The following is a 19,108-nucleotide window of genomic DNA, read 5'->3' as shown; positions in this document are numbered from 1 at the left end:
GTGTGCCATATACGAGAAGGAGGCAATGGAAAACTGCAGCTAGCATACAAGACCTTAGTAGTGGCAGAAAAATTCACTAAATATCCTCAGATGATCCCAGGGGAAAGTTATTCACTTTTCTGCAGATAAAGTGAGAGATGAAAAGAGCAAAACACATTAATCATCCATCTGTCACGGGGAAATATCTCTTTCCTTTCCTTCATCTGCAGTGTGTACCACATAAGCCAGATGTAGGGTACTGGACCATTGTGTCCTCACTGTAGTGGAATCTGTGCTTCATTGGAAGGCAAAACTGGAAGCAAGATGGAGAATACCCCTGGCTACTTATATAGAGGGAGTTGACTATAAATATCAGTGTTGACTATAGTAATTTTTTTAATGAGATCTGGAAACTATAATGAGTGCTGAGCATTAAAAAAAGTAATGTTCTCAATAAAGCTTGTGAAAGAAAGGAATGATGGACAGAGCCATAGGTTTGTGGATTCTGGTGCTGTGGATGATCGCCATGACTGCTGGCCTCCTGCGTCTGCAGACCATAGAATTCAGCACAGAAGCTTGGATTAAAAATATCTGAAGAAGATAAATGATGTCAAGTGGTTATCCCTCAATGTTAAGAAACTGTTTTTTATTACAGGTGGATTTTATGTAACCTCATCATTTAGCCACAGGATCTTCCTGTGCTTCTCTCTCTTAGCAAGACTAGAGCTCCTCTCAATATACGAAAGTTTATCTCCACAGAGTTGTATCTGTGAGAGAGAAATTTGCGTCCCTCATTTTACCAGATTTGATGCTATTAAATTCTAATAGATCTCACAGTAGTAGGTCATGTACAATAAATAGAAATGTCAGCACAGTGATTCACATTATTTGAATATTTTACTTCCTTGAAATTTGGTTGGGTTTTTTTGTTGGTTTGTGTTTGATTTGTGTGTGGTTTTTTACTGTGTTTGTTTCTTTGTTTGTTTTTAATAGATTAACAATTACTTTTTTTGTCATTGTCTTCTAAGTACTTCTGGGCATCCAAATTGGGCATTTTTTTTTTGGCTGATTTAATATCAAGGAGTACTGGTTTCACTTGAATTAAAATCCTTTCTTTACTTTTCTTAAATACTCCTATTTAAATGGGAATTTTAGAAAGGATACCAGTGACCTGTAATTTGAAACTCTTGTTTTGTGACTGGTTGAATAGAAATAGTTGATAGTCAAATACAATGAATGCTCATTAGGTTTAAGGGGGAGGTAAATGCTTTCACTGGTCTAATATGAAGTATAACATTTACATTTTATGAAAAAAAAACCCAAAAGCAGAAATATTTTTTGTTGTATGTAAGCAGCAGTATAAACAATCCACTGTTTACTGGAGTCAATTTTAATTAATTTTATCAGTGGCTGAAATAAAGGTTGCTCTTATTACCCTATTACAGCATAATTAATCATCAATAATAATTCATTTTGCATGACTTCTTGAGGTTAAGCATTGGCACAGCCATTCATTAAAATTGGGGTGAGAATTAATAATGTCTAAAAGGTTTGCCACAAAAAGTGGAGTATCTGTAAAGATTTATTAAAGGCTAAGGATCGATCTACTTGCTTTATTTTTTAAACCTGATCTCAAATATGGGTCATGCAGCTGTAGAAATATATTAGCTGGCATTTGATCTGTTTCCAGTGGTTAATGGTCTTTGTGAAACCTATGACACTGTGCAGCATATTTTTCACGGTGTCCGTAAGAATATGCTTGTCATCACTAAGTGGCGTTTTATGCTCGGGGTGAGATTCTAGGAATGAAGAATTCCACTTACCATAATCAGAAATGAGATATTCTAAAATGTGCATGTAGCCTCGGATGATGTTGGCCATAGAACAAGCTGTCTCTTCTCATTACAGGGGCCTTCATGAGGCCAGTTGGAAAAATAAACTTACAGTCAAGCAACCGTTAATAGAATCATAGAATGGTTTGGATTGGAAGGGGCCTTAAAGATCATCTAGTGATCTGGAATTCTTTCCAACAGTTTCAGTGAGTGGCAGGGCTGTCTCCTATTCTGTATTTGTGCAGCACCTTACACAGTGGGATGGCAGCTACAATTTGCAATGTAATGGCCAGGTATTATAATAATGAAGTAAGGCAGGAAGGGGAGGAGATGTGATTTTCTAACAGAAAGACAACCCATTGCTCTGTTGTACGCTCAGTAGGGTCCCCAGGAGGTGTGATTGCAAGGAACCTCTCAGTAGTGTCACTGGTTTCTCTTAATGACTAAAGAAAATAAAGCATTTTCCCAATTGTCCCTCAACACCATCTACAGTTAATGGAGAACAATTGATGGGTCCCTCATGGTGAGCGAAGAGCTGCCTTGGGCCAGATGAGAGGTAAGACCAGAACAGCTGCTGACTTAGTCTTCAGAAGATCCGGATTACCAGGCTGTAGGCTATGACATCGTCAAGATCAGACCAGCTACAAGAGCTTTAATGTTTCTGTTTATCAGATAGGAATTCTTTGAGAAGCAGAGAATATAAGTGCATAGCTTAGACTGCAATGACATTTCCTTGATTAACCTTAAGTTGTACCATAGCTAACACTTTTGCAGTGAGCTCTGTGCAGTTTCCTGGTATTCAAACTTATTTGATCATCATAGTTTTAAGTTTTCTAAATCTCTTTTTTTACCAACCAATCAACTTTTCTGATTTGAAGTCCCCTTTCTTGCTCTTCACAGACGTTTGTACCACCCACCAAAGACTGTACATGATTGATGTACCTGCCTCTGGCCTTACTGCAATTTTCAATAATTATACTGGGCATATTTTAGCCCTGTCCCTCAATATTATTCAGGAATATCATGTTAACAGAGGCAATAGCTATAGTTTATATTTAAAAGAAATAGAAGGATTTCAAAGGTTCTTAAAGGGAAGGTACAGTTTTGCCAGGGCAGTGTAAATAAAATAACTGAATATAATTTTAGTACTTGGGGATTTTTCCCTGATCCTTAAGGTACTTCTCTGCAGTTCTTCTGTCTCATCTGTAGTCTGCTTGCATTTTGAGGTGTGCTCTGTTTTGTCTCCATGTCCAGTCATTGGTCTTTCATAGCGCTACACGCATGATGTATGTTACTCACTTTTCCCCAACATTCTCATAGCTGTGTTCTAGATACATAAATTGTCAAAAATTTATCTTTTTAAGCTCTTGCTTTATCTTTTTGAACTCTTTCAATAGTTTGTTTCTGTTAAAGGGTTTTGCAGAAAAACAGGTTCCTTGGACATTTTTAGAACTTTCTTTCTAGAATTCTTTACTAGTTTTGCTGGACTAAAAAGTATTTGTCTAGTATAAATTAATGCTGAATTGTTATCCTAGTTTCCTTTTTGCTGGAAGCCCTCTGAACGTCTGTTTGTCATCAAGAAGTTCTCTGCCAAACTGTCTCTTTCCAGTTTGATGTCTAGGAGAAGCCTTTGGTGAAACCAGGTTGCCTGTACTGCTTTTTGCGTATTTGTTTTTGGGAAATTGTGAGGCAAATAATAATCCAAATCATATTTATGTATATCATATAACTGTCGGATTAGTTTAATAAAAGTTAGATATGAAAGAGAAGCTTTCAGAGTACAAATACAGAAATTTATCCTTTTTTTATTATTCTAGCCTACAGTTTACAGCTATTAAGATATGTACAGTTTTCTTCTAAGTGCTATGTTGGTGTCCAGATTCAGAAATCTAACCTTATATTCAGAGATCTCCTAGAAGCAGTAACCTTTTCCTGAAATCACTCTGGAGAGAAGAAGAAAACTAGTTTTCGTATTCTAGTGGAAAACAATAGGTACTAAAATATCTTACTCTCATTTCTTCTTTTTTATGTTCCAGATTATTTAATATTTTCCAACTCCTTACACTGAGCTTGCTATAAATAGTTGTCCCTGGTATTATATTTACCTCCATTTATCCCTTTTCAAAGTTGTTCTCAATGCTTGGCATATTCTTTGCATCTCTATTGTTCTTTGGCTTCCATTTATTTAAGGAAATGTTGCATAACTGTACTACAGAGGCTTTGCAGTTAAAAGCTGTAAACTTTTAAGCAAAAAATCAATCAATTTAGTTTTCTGCTAAATTCGCATTAAAAATATTCCTTTAATAGATGGAAGCTGGATTTCAGTAGTGAGTCCAGGCATTTTCTTTGTAAATATATATTCTTTTCCATCTATGCTTTTTCTGTACGAGAGCAGAGCTCCAGCCCTGCTTTGGTTTGGGATATTACAGCTATTTTTGTGAATGAATCTCCCCTTAAAACTCTTTTCTGGAGACTCGGATCTCCATAGCTCCTTACTCCTGAGCCTGCTTGTGGTTGTCCTGGAATATCATTTCCTTGGTCTCCATGAATATTCAGGCAAAGTGAAACACAATCTAGAAATAATGGTTTTGGCTTTGTAATCAGTTGTGATTGTGTGATTTAGTGAGTTTTTAGGTTCTTGCACCCATTTATGCAGTCTGTGCTACTACGATGGACTCTAGAAGATTGATCTCGAGTCATTCTTTGCTCTGTGCAATCAGCTACCTCTATTTCTGGCAGATGGAGTGGTCAGAAATTTCCTGCCTTTCAAACCCTTGTCATTTGTATATCTCAGGGCTTTTGGGGGATTGTATTAACATTTGGTTTATTCACTGCTTTTTAAAACCAAATTTCAATGTTTCAACCATCTTCCCTCATTTGGCAGTCATCTTCTTGCCCTATGGTACTTCACTTTGGAAGTGGGTTTTATTATGATTCTGCTTTCTTTAGCAAGAGAAGGACATGACACAGGTCCTAAAGCAATTGCCTGACTTCACATCTACCAACATCCACAGTAACTAAGGTAGCATTTTTATAATTTATAATCATAAATTACTACCTTTTGAAATTCTTGCCTGAAGTCAAAATTGCATTGCCATATATATACCACATTATTATCTAGGCACAATCATATTGTTTCCCTTAGCCCCACACTAAATATTTATATTAGATAAGGTTTTGCATTTGGGTTTTAAAAGAACAGAAATGCTGTCAGCCCAGGGCTCGTGGTATTTAGGGAAATTGTGCTGCATCTATGGAAAATTAATTATGAAGAGCACAATGTGATAGTGGGTTATGCTTTGCAAAATGGGGATAATGGAATCCAAATTTAGAAAGTACTTTGAAGTCTTTAGTACAAAGGCGTGGTGCAACTCTGAGCGAGTATTAATCTTTTATCCTTAAAGTTTTTCATGCACATGGATAACAGGATATATATTATATATCACTGTGTTTATCTGTTGTGATAAAAAATGTCAACATAATTTCATTAATCTAATTTTTTTTAAAGGAGTTTGGCAATGAAACAATCTTCTGAGCTACTAAATTCATAACTGTATGACACAGAAATCGATGATAACAGAAACAGGCTAAAGCTGTGTGGTACAGTGACTCCTGTGCTTTAGTTAGTGGCAGAAGCCTGAGTTGCAGTTTGGTACAGGTCTTACCCCTAAGCAAAAGGCAATTAGTTTGTTGAATGCCCCTAAGTCTTATTCTGTGCCCAATTCTCTTCTCTTGCCATACTCCTTCTTTCTGTTGTTCAAGAATGACCTGTATACCTGATACTTATCAAGAAATCATAGAATCATAGAATCATAGAATAGTTAGGATTGGAAAGGACCTTAAGATCATCTAGTTCCAACCCCCCTACCATGGGCAGGGACACCTCACACTAAACCATGTCGCCCAAGGCTCTGTCCAACCTGGCCTTGAACACCGCCAGGGATGGAGCATTCACAACTTCCTTAGGCAACCCATTCCAGTCAATGTGTTTATCATTTATAGAAAAGAATATGTGTGAATAAAAGACAGTCTTTTATGCTATTTCAGTTTTCCACAGCTGTGTTACAGTAGCCTTGTTACATTCCTTAATAGACGTTTTCATATCTGGCCTAATGTGCACAAGTATGCCAGATAAGGAATTAATATGAGGGGAAGTCAATGAGTAGGACTGAAGAATACAAGGACTTAAGTTCTGAATGACATATTTTTTCTTCTGAGGAAACTAAATTCACTCAATCCAAAGTATCCAATAGAAACCTAAGCTGAAAGTTTGGGATTGAATTCTCACAGAATCTAAATCTTTCCTTTAATACGAATAATTTTAATCAGATGAGTACCTTTGCATTCATGATGTGTTATACTATTGATAGCAAGTTCATCATGTACTTTGGGCATAGTTTTTCCTAAGGAGACTCTTTATAAAAAAAATGAAGTATATTTTCCCTTTTTTTAGATTTTTTTCTGTATTACTGATATACTTATTGCCTATTACATGGTAGACAAATGCACATGTGAAATGCAGAACTTTGAGGAACATCAAAGTAGGTGATGAAATAAAAGAAAAAACTTGTATTATCTTCCATATAAAGTGAGAGGGGAAAATATAATAAATGTGTTGTGGATTTTAGCTCCTCTTATAAACAACATACAAACAATTTGTAGTGCTCATATACAGTTAAATCAAACTATATGTTGTTAAATCAAGCTATACATATATTATTAAATCAAACTGTATATTGTGTTGTTACTGTGCTGTTAGGAAGGCTTTGAAACGAGTAGTAGATTTTCTTGTGCTTTCTGTGAGGAGAGGGAAATAAACATATTTGGAATAAAAAATGATGGACCCTGTGTCTTGTTGTACTATTCCAAAGCTTGGATCCTAGTCAAGGGAAGAAAATTGAATGTTTTGTACTGCTTTATGCTATTAAGTGTTTCAGTCCCAGCCAGGAAAGTGACAAATTCAGTGACATTTTTCAAAACTACCTCTCTTCAGTGCAGTATCGTCATTGTACATTGTGTGTTCGTATGACCAATTTTTGACCTTCTTTCATTTCTTATCACTCCCCAAACTGCTTTTCATGAGATACGTTGTGATTTTTTGCATATGTGAGTTCCTGAAATACGTTTTTGTTTCCAAGACTAGGACTTAAAGTTTTTGTAAGAGCAATTTTAGTGTGCCATTCTTACAGAAAACATACAATATAAACCAGCTATACCTAATTCTTGGCTCCACAGCAATGTAAATTGCTTTCAGTAATACAAGATTACTGTTAGTTATGAGGCTAAGGTTCTGTGATTCCCATTACTTCCTCCATATTTTATCCTTCATTATATTAATCAATTTCATAATTAATATGTCCTAACCTTAAGCTAGCATTTCTCACTTGCATGACCACTTGTTTTGTTTTATATTCACTTAATCTAACATTCAGATTCAGACAGGCTGCATGTTATAAGCCTGGCATCGAATTTCCTTGGTGTCACATACAACTAGTTTGCCTGTAAACACAATTTATTGGCATGTAAAGGTTCTGTCCATCTGATGTGTAAGTTTAGGGTTAAATTTGGGGTTTTAAATGAGAGCTTTTTAAATGTGGCAATATAATGTCTTTTTGTTCCCAACACTGTAGCTGAAAGATTTTAATTCACCCATATAAACATCATATAGAAATTGTAGTTAGGTTAGAGTCTACCTCATCAACCATGATGAAAAGGAGATAATACAAAAGTCCCAACTCTTTGTACAGGTAACAGTGTTTGGGATAGAAAGACTTTGTGAAAGCTAAGTGAACAAAGGAAAAAGAGGGGCAATTCACTCATAGATTCACAGCATTTAAGACTGGTAAGGGCTCACTGCATTATTTAATTTGACATCTTTTATATCATGGGTCATTACGTTTCATCCAGTTACTATTTTATTAAACCCTACAACTTTTTCCTTTAAGTTTAAATGCTATTTGTCTGAAGTGTCTCTCCCAGAAGGAAGTCAAATCAGATTTGAAAACATCAGGAGATGAAGAATTGACCACTTCTCTTGGTTTATAGGACACAGGTTTATAGGAGCACCAGTGATCCAGTAGTGTAATTGAGCAGTAAGCATCTTCTGTATTTAAAAGATATGCCTACTTTTCCATTTGAATTCACTGGTTTCCGTTCCTACCACTAGCTCTTGATATGCCTTTTCATTACTTGTTCAAAGACCCCTTTTTCACTTAGTCATTCTCTTCCTGAGAAGGTGCTTATATCCTTTAATTAAAAACCTCTAGGTTTTCTTTTTGAAAGGCTAAATATATCATGCTCTTTGTGGCTGTCGCTGAAACTATTTTTGAGGATCTACTTAATGTCAGGATTGATCTCACCAGTGCTATTCCTACCAACCTCTTTTTTACTTAGGCTGCCCAATTCATTCACTATTCCAGTTTATTTCAATATTGCAATGAAATTCCATATTTACTTACTTGTCTACTGCCACTCTTGCACTTTCCTCAAAGATTGTTCCCCATCTGCAGGTATTGTGTGTGTTACTTTTCCCCTTAATTGATAATTTTACATATGACTGTTTTTAATACTTTCTTGATTAAATGGCCCAGCACAGCAAGTAATTGCTTTGTAAGACCATCCTATCAGCCTTCTCATTTGAGTTATTCTCAGATTTTATAAGTTGAGACTTCTTTCTTTAAAATTACTGATGAAAGACTTTCAAAGCAACAGGGTTTGTACCAGTCCCTGCAGAGGACAGATAAAAATGCTGCCATTCAATGCTTGTTCCCTTCAGACAATTTTTTTTAGAACTGTCATTTAGACAATTCTTAATCCATTTAACATCTGCACTATTGATACTGTATAGTGTTAATTTTTTAATCAGACTGTCATGAAGTAATAAGTCAAATGCATTAATAAAATCTAAGTCAGTTGCTATTACATCCTACATTTATTAAAACTAGACTTGTAATTTCATGAGAGAATGAAATCGACTTTGGCTGACAAGGCCTATGTTCCATAGAACCATATTGATGGGCATTAATTATATGCCTATCATCTTCAACATTTTTTCTTCAGTTGAATGCCATGGGAGATTCTGCTGTATTGTTGAGGGGCAATGTCAAACTAATCCTTTAGGTGATGGGGTTCATCCAGTTCAGTGATCTCTGCTGTACCCTGGCTAGCAAAGCAACACAACTCAAAGCAGAGATATCCCATAGAATCATAGAATAGTTAGGGTTGGAAAGGACCTTAAGATCATCTAGTTCCAACCCCTCTGCCATGAGCAGGGACGCCTTCCACTAGACCAGGTTGCCCAAGGCTCTGTCCAACCTGGCTTCGAACACTGCCAGGGATGGAGCATTTACCACTTCTCTGGGCAACCTGTTCCAGTGCCTCACCACCCTCAAAGAACTTCTTCCTTATATCTAACCTGAATTTTCACTGTTTAAGTTTAAACCCATTCCCCCTTGTCCCAACTAAACCAATCTCCCTAGTGTTCAGACATTTCTTCTGATACAAATGGTAAAGAAGCTTTCCACTGACATCTGCAAGAAATCGCAAGGTTTCAGTTTGGTTTGTTTTGAAGCTGAGATTCCTTTTGAATGAAATTAAATCAGAATATACTGTCTAGGAGCACACTTAATGCACTCCAACCGTGAACAGCATTCAGTCCACAGGGCCAGACCAGAGCAAGTCTGAAGTGATCCCTCTTGAAGTGCTTCCAGTGTGGACATTCAGTCTATAGAAGGCACAACCTATAAGGACAGTGAATAAGATGATAGTAAAGTTTTGCCGTCTCCTTTTGCCCTATAGGCTGTATAATTAGTTTTGTTTCTCCTTTTATGTATTCTTCAATGTACACGTATTTTAAAAATAAGAACAGAAGTGTCAGTAGTAGAGGTCTTGCTTTCAGATATTCTGTTCAGTGTCTGATTCTCAAAACCAATTCACTGCTAAAGAATACATAGGATTTTAGCAAACAAAAGTAAGAACCTTTTACAGCTATTCTATATAAATTTTAAATACTTGCAAATAAGAAACAAATTCATTTAGTAGCTTCATTTTGAGGATTTTTAGGAAAAAAGCAATATTCTTTGTTCAAACTGACAATCTTTATTGTCTTACTGAAAAATACAACTGAATATCTGTGAAAAAAAATACCAATAACAGCATTTTGTATCCCATTTTCCACCGTTATCTTTATTCTCTTTATTTTATTTTGATTTGACAGGCTAGAAAACCGAAGTGATTCTAACAGTCACCAGAAGGGGTTTTTTTAGCAGTTCGCTGTTCAATCATAGAATCATAGAATAGTTAGGGTTGGAAAGGACCTTAAGATCATCTAGTTCCAACCCCCTGCCATGGGCAGGGACGCCTCGCACTAAACCATGTCGCCCAAGGCTCTGTCCAACCTGGCCTTGAGCACCACCAGGGATGGAGCATTCACAGCTTCCTTAGGCAACGCATTCCAGTGCTTCACCACTCTCACTGTAAAGAACTTCTTCCTTATATCTAATCTAAACTTCCCCTGTTTAAGTTTGAAGCCATTACCCCTTGTCTTACCACTACAGTCCCTAATGAAGAGTCCCTCCCCAGCATCCTTATAGGCCCCCTTCAGATACTGGAAGGCTATGAGGTCTCCACGCAGCCTTCTCTTCTCCAGGCTGAACAGCCCCAACTTTCTCAGCCTGTCTTCATACGGGAGGTGCTCCAGCCCTCTTATCATCCTCATGGGCCTCCTCTGGACTTGCTCCAACAGATCCATGTCCTTTTTATGTTGAGGACACCAGAACTGTACACAATACTCCAAGTGAGGTCTCACAAGAGCAGAGTAGAGGGGCAGGATCACCTCCTTTGACCTGCTGGTCACGCTTCTTTTGATGCAGCCCAGGATACGGTTGGCTTTCTGGGCTGTGAGAGCACACTGCTGGCTCATGTTAAGCTTCTCATCAACCAACACCCCCAAGTCCTTCTCCGCAGGGCTGCTCTGAATCTCCTCTTTGCCCCACCTGTAGCTGTGCCTGGGATTGCCCCAACCCTGGTGTAGGACCTTACACTTGGCTTGGTTAAACTTCATAAGGTTGGCATCGGCCCACCTCACAAGCGTGTCAAGGTCCCTCTGGATGGCATCCCTTCCCTCCAGCGTATCAACCGAACCACACAGCTTGGTGTTGTTGGCAAACTTGCTGAGGGCGCACTCAATCCCACTGTCTGTGTCACTGACAAAGATGTTGAACAAGACAGGTCCCAACACCGATCCTGAGGGACACCACTCGTTACTGTTTTCCAACTGGACATTGAGCCATTTATCACAACTCTTTGCGTGCGGCCATCGAGCCAGTTCTTTATCGACTGAGTGGTCCGTCTATCAAATTGATGTCTCTCCAATTTAGAGACAAGGAGGTCGTGCAGAACGCTTTGCACAAGTCCAGGTAGATGACATCAACTGCTCTGCCGCTGTCCATCAGTTCCATAGCCCCATCATAGAAGGCCATCAAATTGGTCAGGCAGGATTTCCCCGTAGTAAAATCAGCAAAATTTCCTCTCTTCTAAAGTTTTCATTTACTTTGTAATTAATCTGTCCTCTACTAAAATAAATAAATGAAATATAAGAAAATTCTCGCTTTAGATGTATGCACCACATTGTAGCTGCTGTAAGTGCTATTTTCTGTAGGTGCTAGAAGAAACATGATTTCCTGTGGTCCAGGCAGAAGTTTCTGCCTTCCAGGCAGAAGTTTCTAGAATTTATGGAAAATTTTACTCTGATTAATAACTACAGGATTGGCTGGTCCATAATGATAAATTGGCTTCTTGTTGTATAAGATTGACATACTTTTATACTGCTGTATAAAAGAGCATGAATCACTCTGAGAAAGTAAAGCATTATATTTTGTAAAGCATAAATTCAGTGGATAATAAACCAAACATTATCTCCTATTTCAATGATAACAAAGGCATTAAAGTTATTTGAAATATAAAGAAGAAAGTAAAAAAATAGTAGCCACATGTTAGTGCCTTTGTGGACGTGATACATTTTACAGTCTCTTCCAAACAATGTTAAAATCACCCTGGAAAACTGAAAAGTGGTCAGGAAACCATGAGTTGCCAAAGGTGAATGTGTAAGGATGGGTTGCTTACCGTCTCTCCAAGCAGAGCTAAAAGGGTATCAGAAGAAGCAAGTAGGAGCCAAGTTCAGATAAAGGCAGTTGGTTCTTCACGTACAGTGTAGTAGATGTATCACACACTCTTTTTCAACCTTTCCTTGGGCATCTGCTTATGGTCTTTGCCAGGGAGAGGCTGAATGTCTGTATTAGTACATGCTTGTGTTCTCAAGAAGTAAAACAAAAAATTGTGTCCAGCAGTGTCATTAATTAGAAAGATCAATTCAATTGAAATATTCAGGAAAAAAAAAGATAAGGGCTGACTTCCTAGTAGTCTTTGTACAGAATGATCTTTAAATAAATAAGCTTAGTTAATAAATAAAATGTCTGTTGAGTTTGTTTTTCTTCTTTACTTATTTTAAAAGTGAGAGGTATTAACCTCTTGATGCAGTTACCTGGAGTTCTGGTGGGTTTTCTGTCTGTTGGGTTCTTTTGAGTCAAGAGCTGTTACTTAAGTATAAAATGTGGGCCTGCTCCAGTGAAACTTTCTCATCTGTGATTAGGCAGGAAGTAAAATAAAATGATCATAATGTACCCATCTTAAAAATCTGTTGCTCTGTGATTATTTCCATTTTCATCCTCATTACTTTCAAGGAAAAAAAGTAAGAGTTGAGGAGATCCCCAAAGTGTGGGTTCTCAGTGCATTAGTGTTGAACCCCTTTATTTCACACGTTGCTATTTCAGGAAGAAGCTGGAAATTTTATTAGAGATGATAACTACAACATAAAAGACTTCCCAGGCTAGTTTGGAGAAATGGATGCTCAAAAGACCTACTACTTTTTCATGTAATACTTCGCATGTTCACTAGGGCCTAGGCTTTAGCTACCGCAAATTCTTGTAGCTCCAAAATCAAAGCCTCAGCAGAAGCATCAGCTGAAGATCTGCCACCTATTTCTTCATATTATCTTTAGACATTTACTGGATTTAGGAGCTTTATTTCAGTGAATAAAGAGAGACAAGTCCTTTTTTATGGAAGAAGTGGGTCAGGAGGGAATAGTTTTGGCATTGCTTGAACTTTATAATTCAATACACCCAGGCTGGACCAGCTGGAGATGAAGACCACATGTCATATAGCAGCACCGTAGCTGCTAGGTATTCATTCATAGGTGAGATGCTCTCACGCCAGCCCTTTGAAGTTGTTCCACTTTGCCGGAAATAATTAAATGCTTACTGGATACAGCAAGTTAAAAAGAATGAGTTCGCTTCTATAATCCGTCAGCTTGGGCACTCACCTGGGAGATGATTAAGAAGGTGAAAATCTAAACACTATTAGGAAGAAAAAAATTGAAAAAGAGCACTGAGGTGTCACTCAGATGTCTTTTTCTATTGCTCTTTACAGGAACATTTTTGCCAGAGTTTGAATCCCCACTGAAAGAGCTCACTGTAGCTAATCCTCTGAGAGTGGCTGTGTTTTCTAAGTAGGAAATGGATACAGGATAAACAGACAATCTGCTGTTGGCACACAGCCCTCTCTGCCATGGTGTAATAAAGTCTTATCATCTGCAGCAAGGTTCTTCAATGGCTAAGCTCCTTCTATAGCTGAAGGAGAACTGAGCACCATAACTGGAAATCCGATAATGGCACCTATAAATAAAGGATTCAATAAATTATTTAAAAAACATGGTTCAAACATTAAGCTTTTTTTGGAAGAAGGCTTCTAGAAATGTTCATACTTGTTAAAACTTTTGGAACTTAAAGTGAAGCATGCTTTCACTGTGGAGTATTAAAAATCAGCTAATTAAAATAATAGGAGAACTGAGGACACCATGACTGTTTGACTTAATATAAATGGACCTTTCATGAGAAATTCTGAAGGAGGCACTAAGGTGAAGAGCTGAGTGTCACTGAAAGAATAGCATCTATCACTGATCATTTTAAATCATTTCAGCTGTTCAGTGTTAGCCTGTTAAATTTCTTGGTAAAAGACAGGCAGTTTTTGAGAACAAGAGAATTTATTGTTTCTTTTTGATTACTGCCTCTCCATTTTAAGAAATCTTACAAAAAAAGATTTGATTAGAAATATTTCAATGATTTTTATTTTTTATTTTACAATACAGAGGAGTGGTTAGCTTTCAGCGCTTTCAGCACTGTAGTGTACCAAATGTATGAAATCCAAACTGAAAGGTGATTATTCTGTTTTCATAATCAAACTTAAGCCTAATATAAAAAGTGAAATAAGAATCACAGAATGGACCTTAAAGGTCATCTAGTTCCAACCTGCTGTCACAGGCAGGGACACCTTCCACTAGACCAGGTTGCTCCAAGCTCCATCCAACCTGGCCTTGAACACTGCCAGGGATGGGGCAGCCACAGCTTCTCTGGGCAACCTGTGCCAGGGTCTCACCACCCTCTCAGGGAAGAACTTCTTCCTAATATCTAATTTAAAAATCAACAGGGAGAACCCAATTTAAGTTCCCTTTTGCTACTTTGGCTGCAGCTGAGTCATATTCAGCCCCAACGAGCTGGTCATTTCCACATGCTACTTAGGTAACCTTCTGGTATCTTTTGGTTTTTTCTTGTGGGGCATGTTGCACCTATAGAGAGATTGTTATTTTTCTTTTCCTGTTCCCTGTTGCCATTTTCTCACTGTGTTGCTTCTAGGAAATGTGGTTACTCTGTCCTTCATAGAGCCTTTTTTCTGACTATTTGCTCACGTGTACCCAGCTGATTGGTATAGTTTCCAAGAAATCGCCGGGAAGTAGGAGTGCTCACCACAAATGACTAAGATTGTTCTTAGCAGAAATGGCCACACCATATTCTGAAAGAAAATCCACTAGATTGTGGAAAGGCTTTGAGAAAAGTTAGAGGTGAATCTGATAGGATCAGTAACATTACCTCCTTGCTTTTCCCTGAGGATGAATATTGATTTTAAATATGCTCTAGGTTCTAACAGTCTGTTAGCCATACATCTGAGGATTTTTTTCTCAAGGTCAGGCTATAGTTCTCAAAGTAGCACCATTATTTCCTTATTCAGTGGAAAAGAAGAAAGCTGATTCTTTGAACTTCTGAATTAGTCAGAGCAGACAGTGTTGACAAGATGTAATTGCTGCTTCAATGGAGAGGGAAGGTAATGCCTCTGTTGTTTTGAAGTTCTTTAAGAAACTCTCTTGTGATCTAAAGCTAGTCATCTTAGACAAGCAATTTGCTCCTGAGTGATAAGAACCTTTCATAAGCTTCACATTGGCTTACAAAAAAAAACCCAACCAAAACCCAACAACAAAAAACAAAAAAAGGAATTAAAGTCAGAAGCCACTCCTTAATCTCTTTTCAGTTATACAGTGTAGGCTTGCGGGAGTGGGACAAACCACTGTCCATTTGCTCTCCTTTAGCTCAAGCAACAGCAGAAGTCCCTACCTGAACTTAAGCTAAGGCAAAAAAACCCCCATTATTTTCACCGATAGTCCATATTAAACTGTGAAATCTGGAATAAATTCCATCCCTGACCTAAGGTGGCCATCAGTACATACCATAATATAGATAAGACCATTTCACTGTATCATTAAGCCAATTATCTCTGACTTGTACTCATATTCTACTAAATGTATGATCCCTTTCTGCCAACCTACCATCTGAATTTGACTGCAGATAATGAGTTGCTTCCATGGACTTCAGTAGGCGTGGTGCATGTAAAAGAGGAATTGGGCCATCGTTTGCCTGTGCAGTTCCCTGGTGGACAGGATGACATGGCTTTAGCTACAGGTTACATGAAACCTGTGTATTTTTTGTCTTTTAATCTCAGACAGCATACATTTGCTGTATTGTGAAGAACACTAGATATGAACCAATTCGATTTTATCAAAATTTTCATTACAGATATCCCAGATGTGTCCCCTTCTACTCCCCTGCATTATAGACTAAATTTAATCCCAGTCTTTTAAATCCCTTTTAATAGCTAGCCCACCCCTCTGTGCCTCATTTAGGTTTTCTTCATTTCAGGTGCCCCATTAACTAATACTGTCATAGTTTTCCCTGTTAAGTTTCTTTAATATATCTTAGCATCCTTTTTATTTCTTTCTGCTGCTTTTTTTTTTTTTTTTCTAATTAAAATTTCTCTTGGTACTGAATTGGTGTTTCTACTGAACAATTCTCGGTTACTCATAGATTTTTTCTTGCTTGGTGACGGCTAATTCAGAACCCATCACTGGGCTGGATTCATCCGGTTGTTGCACTGCATGAAATTAAACAGTTCTATTGAAGTCAGTTGGGTAAATCTGAAGTTTATGCTGGCATAAATGAAATAAAAACCTGGCTTGGTGTGATCAAGGAGCTTATTACGTCCCCACCAAAAGCCAGATCTGGCTGTCCAGTTTACTTTTTCAGTTATTTACTTAGTTTGATATAACTGAAGAATAGTGTAAGTTTCATGCATATATTATAATAACAAATATGCCAACATTTATAAATTGCAAAAAACACAATATATAACTATTTGTAAAATTTAAAATATAAAATGCTTGTGTAGCACTCAGTGTGATGGACTTTCACCCTGAGATGTCTGAGCACTCATCAATCTATTAGTTACAAGTGAAGTGAATTATGTGGCCAGATCCTTCATATTTCGTGAAGCTGGATCTTTCAAAAATACTGTGAGTAATTAAGCACATAAGAAATGAAAAAAATCGTACCCTGATGTAACTAGAAAATTGGAATAATATGTTTTAACTGCAATACTTGCTAATATTCCACAAACTTCATCTGCTGCCATAAAGTTCAGTCAGGTTTTCTTTGTCTCTTTTTGAAGCCCACTGGCATCAGTGGCTTGGATGATGTGAAATAGTCTGAAATTGTTTGTGTGATCTTGTTCAATTATTTTATCCATATCTTACCTGATGGAAATGAGGCCTGGTTTTGTACTGTCAGGACAGCTTAGACATACAAGTTTTCATATTTCAATGTTTTATATAGAATATTTTTAAAATATTTTACTAGTTGTCAGTTACAAATATGTAAGAACTACTTTTTTTTTTTTCTTTTTTCTGTAAGCTGACAAACTACTGTAATGACATTGCTGTATTACCTTATTGCCTCTCTGAATAGTTTATTTCATGTTGGCCTTGTCCAAACTAGCAAATATCTTAGAGCTGGCAAGTATATAAGATATTGTGTAAAAAAACTTAAGTAAATCAAAACACCTTTAGGAAGAAAAAAAAAGGAAAACAAAGGATTGTGCTTTAAATCTCAGATATAAAAACCAGATATGCACTAGCTAATTCTCACTTTGTCTTTAAAGGTAAAACCGGCCACGCAGAGACTGTACGAGTAGTATATCAGCCAGAAAACATCAGCTTTGAGGAACTGCTCAAGGTCTTCTGGGAGAATCATGACCCGACACAAGGTAGAGTGATGAGTGAGCCAGTATTTAATTATCTTACTAATTACAGCAGGGATAATTAGTGTTTGAGCTGCATGGAAGAGATGAACCTTGAAATCACACTGGAGCTCAAGAATATGATTGCAGACATTTATTGACAGAGAAAGAGAGGGAGAGAGAGAATGAGAGTACAGAAACGCACAATACCCCTCCTCCTTTACAGCTGTCTGTGCTGGGAAAATTCCCACAGAGAGGCACAGTAGACAATAGAATTTTTTTTTTCAACTTTGATTATGACAATTTCTTCTGTAATGCTCTCTTTTGTCTCTTAAATTAAAGCATATTTCTTTGCAGCTTCAGAGCTGGTCATTTTATTTGTGCAGAGGACCTTATCCTTCATAAAAAAAATTGTTTGTTTTTTATATTTTTCAATGGCAGTGAATATCTTTTATGATTAGAAAAAGGGAACAAAATGAGGTAAGACATGGTGTGTAGAGGCACCAGCAGAGCATTCTAGCTATTTGCCTTATTCGAACCTTTTGATTTAATTTATCTTTCTTGGAAGAGGCTTCATGATGACATTACACACATCTGTGCAAACATAAATGGGAAACTGTGTTGAGAAAACATTTTACATGTTTATGCAGTTTCAGTAAACATCATCCTTTCTACCATTTCCCAGAAATACTACACACAGTAACTCATTTCAATATTTTAACAGCTATCATAATTATGCCACTTGTTACTACATCTGGGTGCAAAAAAAAAAAAAAATGCAGATAATATCTTCAAAATGTGATAACATCCTGGGAAACAGTAACTCTGAGAAGGATCCAGGGGCTATTGTGGTGAAGTGTCTTCCAGTGAGCCCAGAGCACAACGCAAAGACAAAAATGGCTGTTGTGACTCCTGCCTATATGAAAAGGGAAGCCTTAGACAGGAGTATGAAGCTATTTTCAGTATGCGGAGTCAGTAAAATCAGAACATTTTGAGCAGTTTCTGTGTTGACATATCAGGAATTACACTGAAACATTGCTGGGGATTCAAGGAAGGGACAGAAAAAGGACATAGAGCCTAGAAAACTGGGCTGGTGCTCTGAATAAACACATTCAACTAGTTGAAGAGAAGAAACATTATGATCAAGTAATCTTTACAGGTGCATATGAGAGGAGCAGATACCTTTTAGTGAGGTTTACAACCCAATGACTAGTAAAGCCATAACAAATTCCCATAGCTGAAAGCTGAAGTTTGAGAAGTTCTACATCATAATAAAATAGTTTCATGGCTCTTGGTTTAATTAAACATTGGAGTCTTTGTCCATCACTATCCTTTCGAGTCATGAGAAGACATTTTATATCTGTATGTCATATGGTGGCCTGTATTGTTGATTTATGAGCCTCCCTTTTCAACTTCTTCCTTTATGGCTGCGTTCAAGAGTAAGTTGCAGCATCCTTGAAATACTTGCAGCTCTGCATTAAGACAATTGCCATCTTCAAATCATGCTTCAAGGCCTTTGTGGCTTACTCATAGGGGTCAGGAAGGAGATTTTCTCCCTATCCTACCGGTGGTTGGGTTTAGGTCTTTTTTTAATTCACTTTTCTTTGGATTTTCAGAGACTAGCCGTAACCAGAGGCTGGCTTCTTTGTAATGATCTGGTTGTTTTGATACAACAGAGAATCCTATTTCATGATAATTGGTTCATGTGTCTGGTTAACATGTTCAGCAGATCCTGAGTGCTAGAGCTGAGAACTAATGAGCAGGACTATAGGATTCTTCACCTTCCAAAGCAGTATGAGGAATGGATTTCTGCTGAAATAATCTGGACAACTACCACCTAATCA

At 37.4% G+C, this 19,108-nt stretch overlaps 1 protein-coding gene across 2 annotated transcripts in view; it reads left to right on the top strand.

Moving 5' to 3' along the window:
• The window catches only part of MSRA (methionine sulfoxide reductase A), a 283,999-nt gene that overhangs the window by 153,262 nt on the left and 111,629 nt on the right, over window positions 1–19,108 (top strand). For both annotated transcript variants that reach the window (XM_030489862.1, XM_030489865.1), the window contains exon 4: window positions 17,187–17,291. In XM_030489862.1, the coding sequence (XP_030345722.1) occupies window positions 17,187–17,291 (105 nt within the window). The remainder of the gene's footprint in view (window positions 1–17,186; window positions 17,292–19,108) is intronic.

The sequence above is a fragment of the Strigops habroptila genome, chromosome 6, assembly GCF_004027225.2.
Source record: "Strigops habroptila isolate Jane chromosome 6, bStrHab1.2.pri, whole genome shotgun sequence".
In the NCBI taxonomy this organism is placed as follows: Eukaryota; Metazoa; Chordata; class Aves; order Psittaciformes; family Psittacidae; genus Strigops; species Strigops habroptila.
This window is presented reverse-complemented; position numbering and strand designations above follow the sequence as displayed.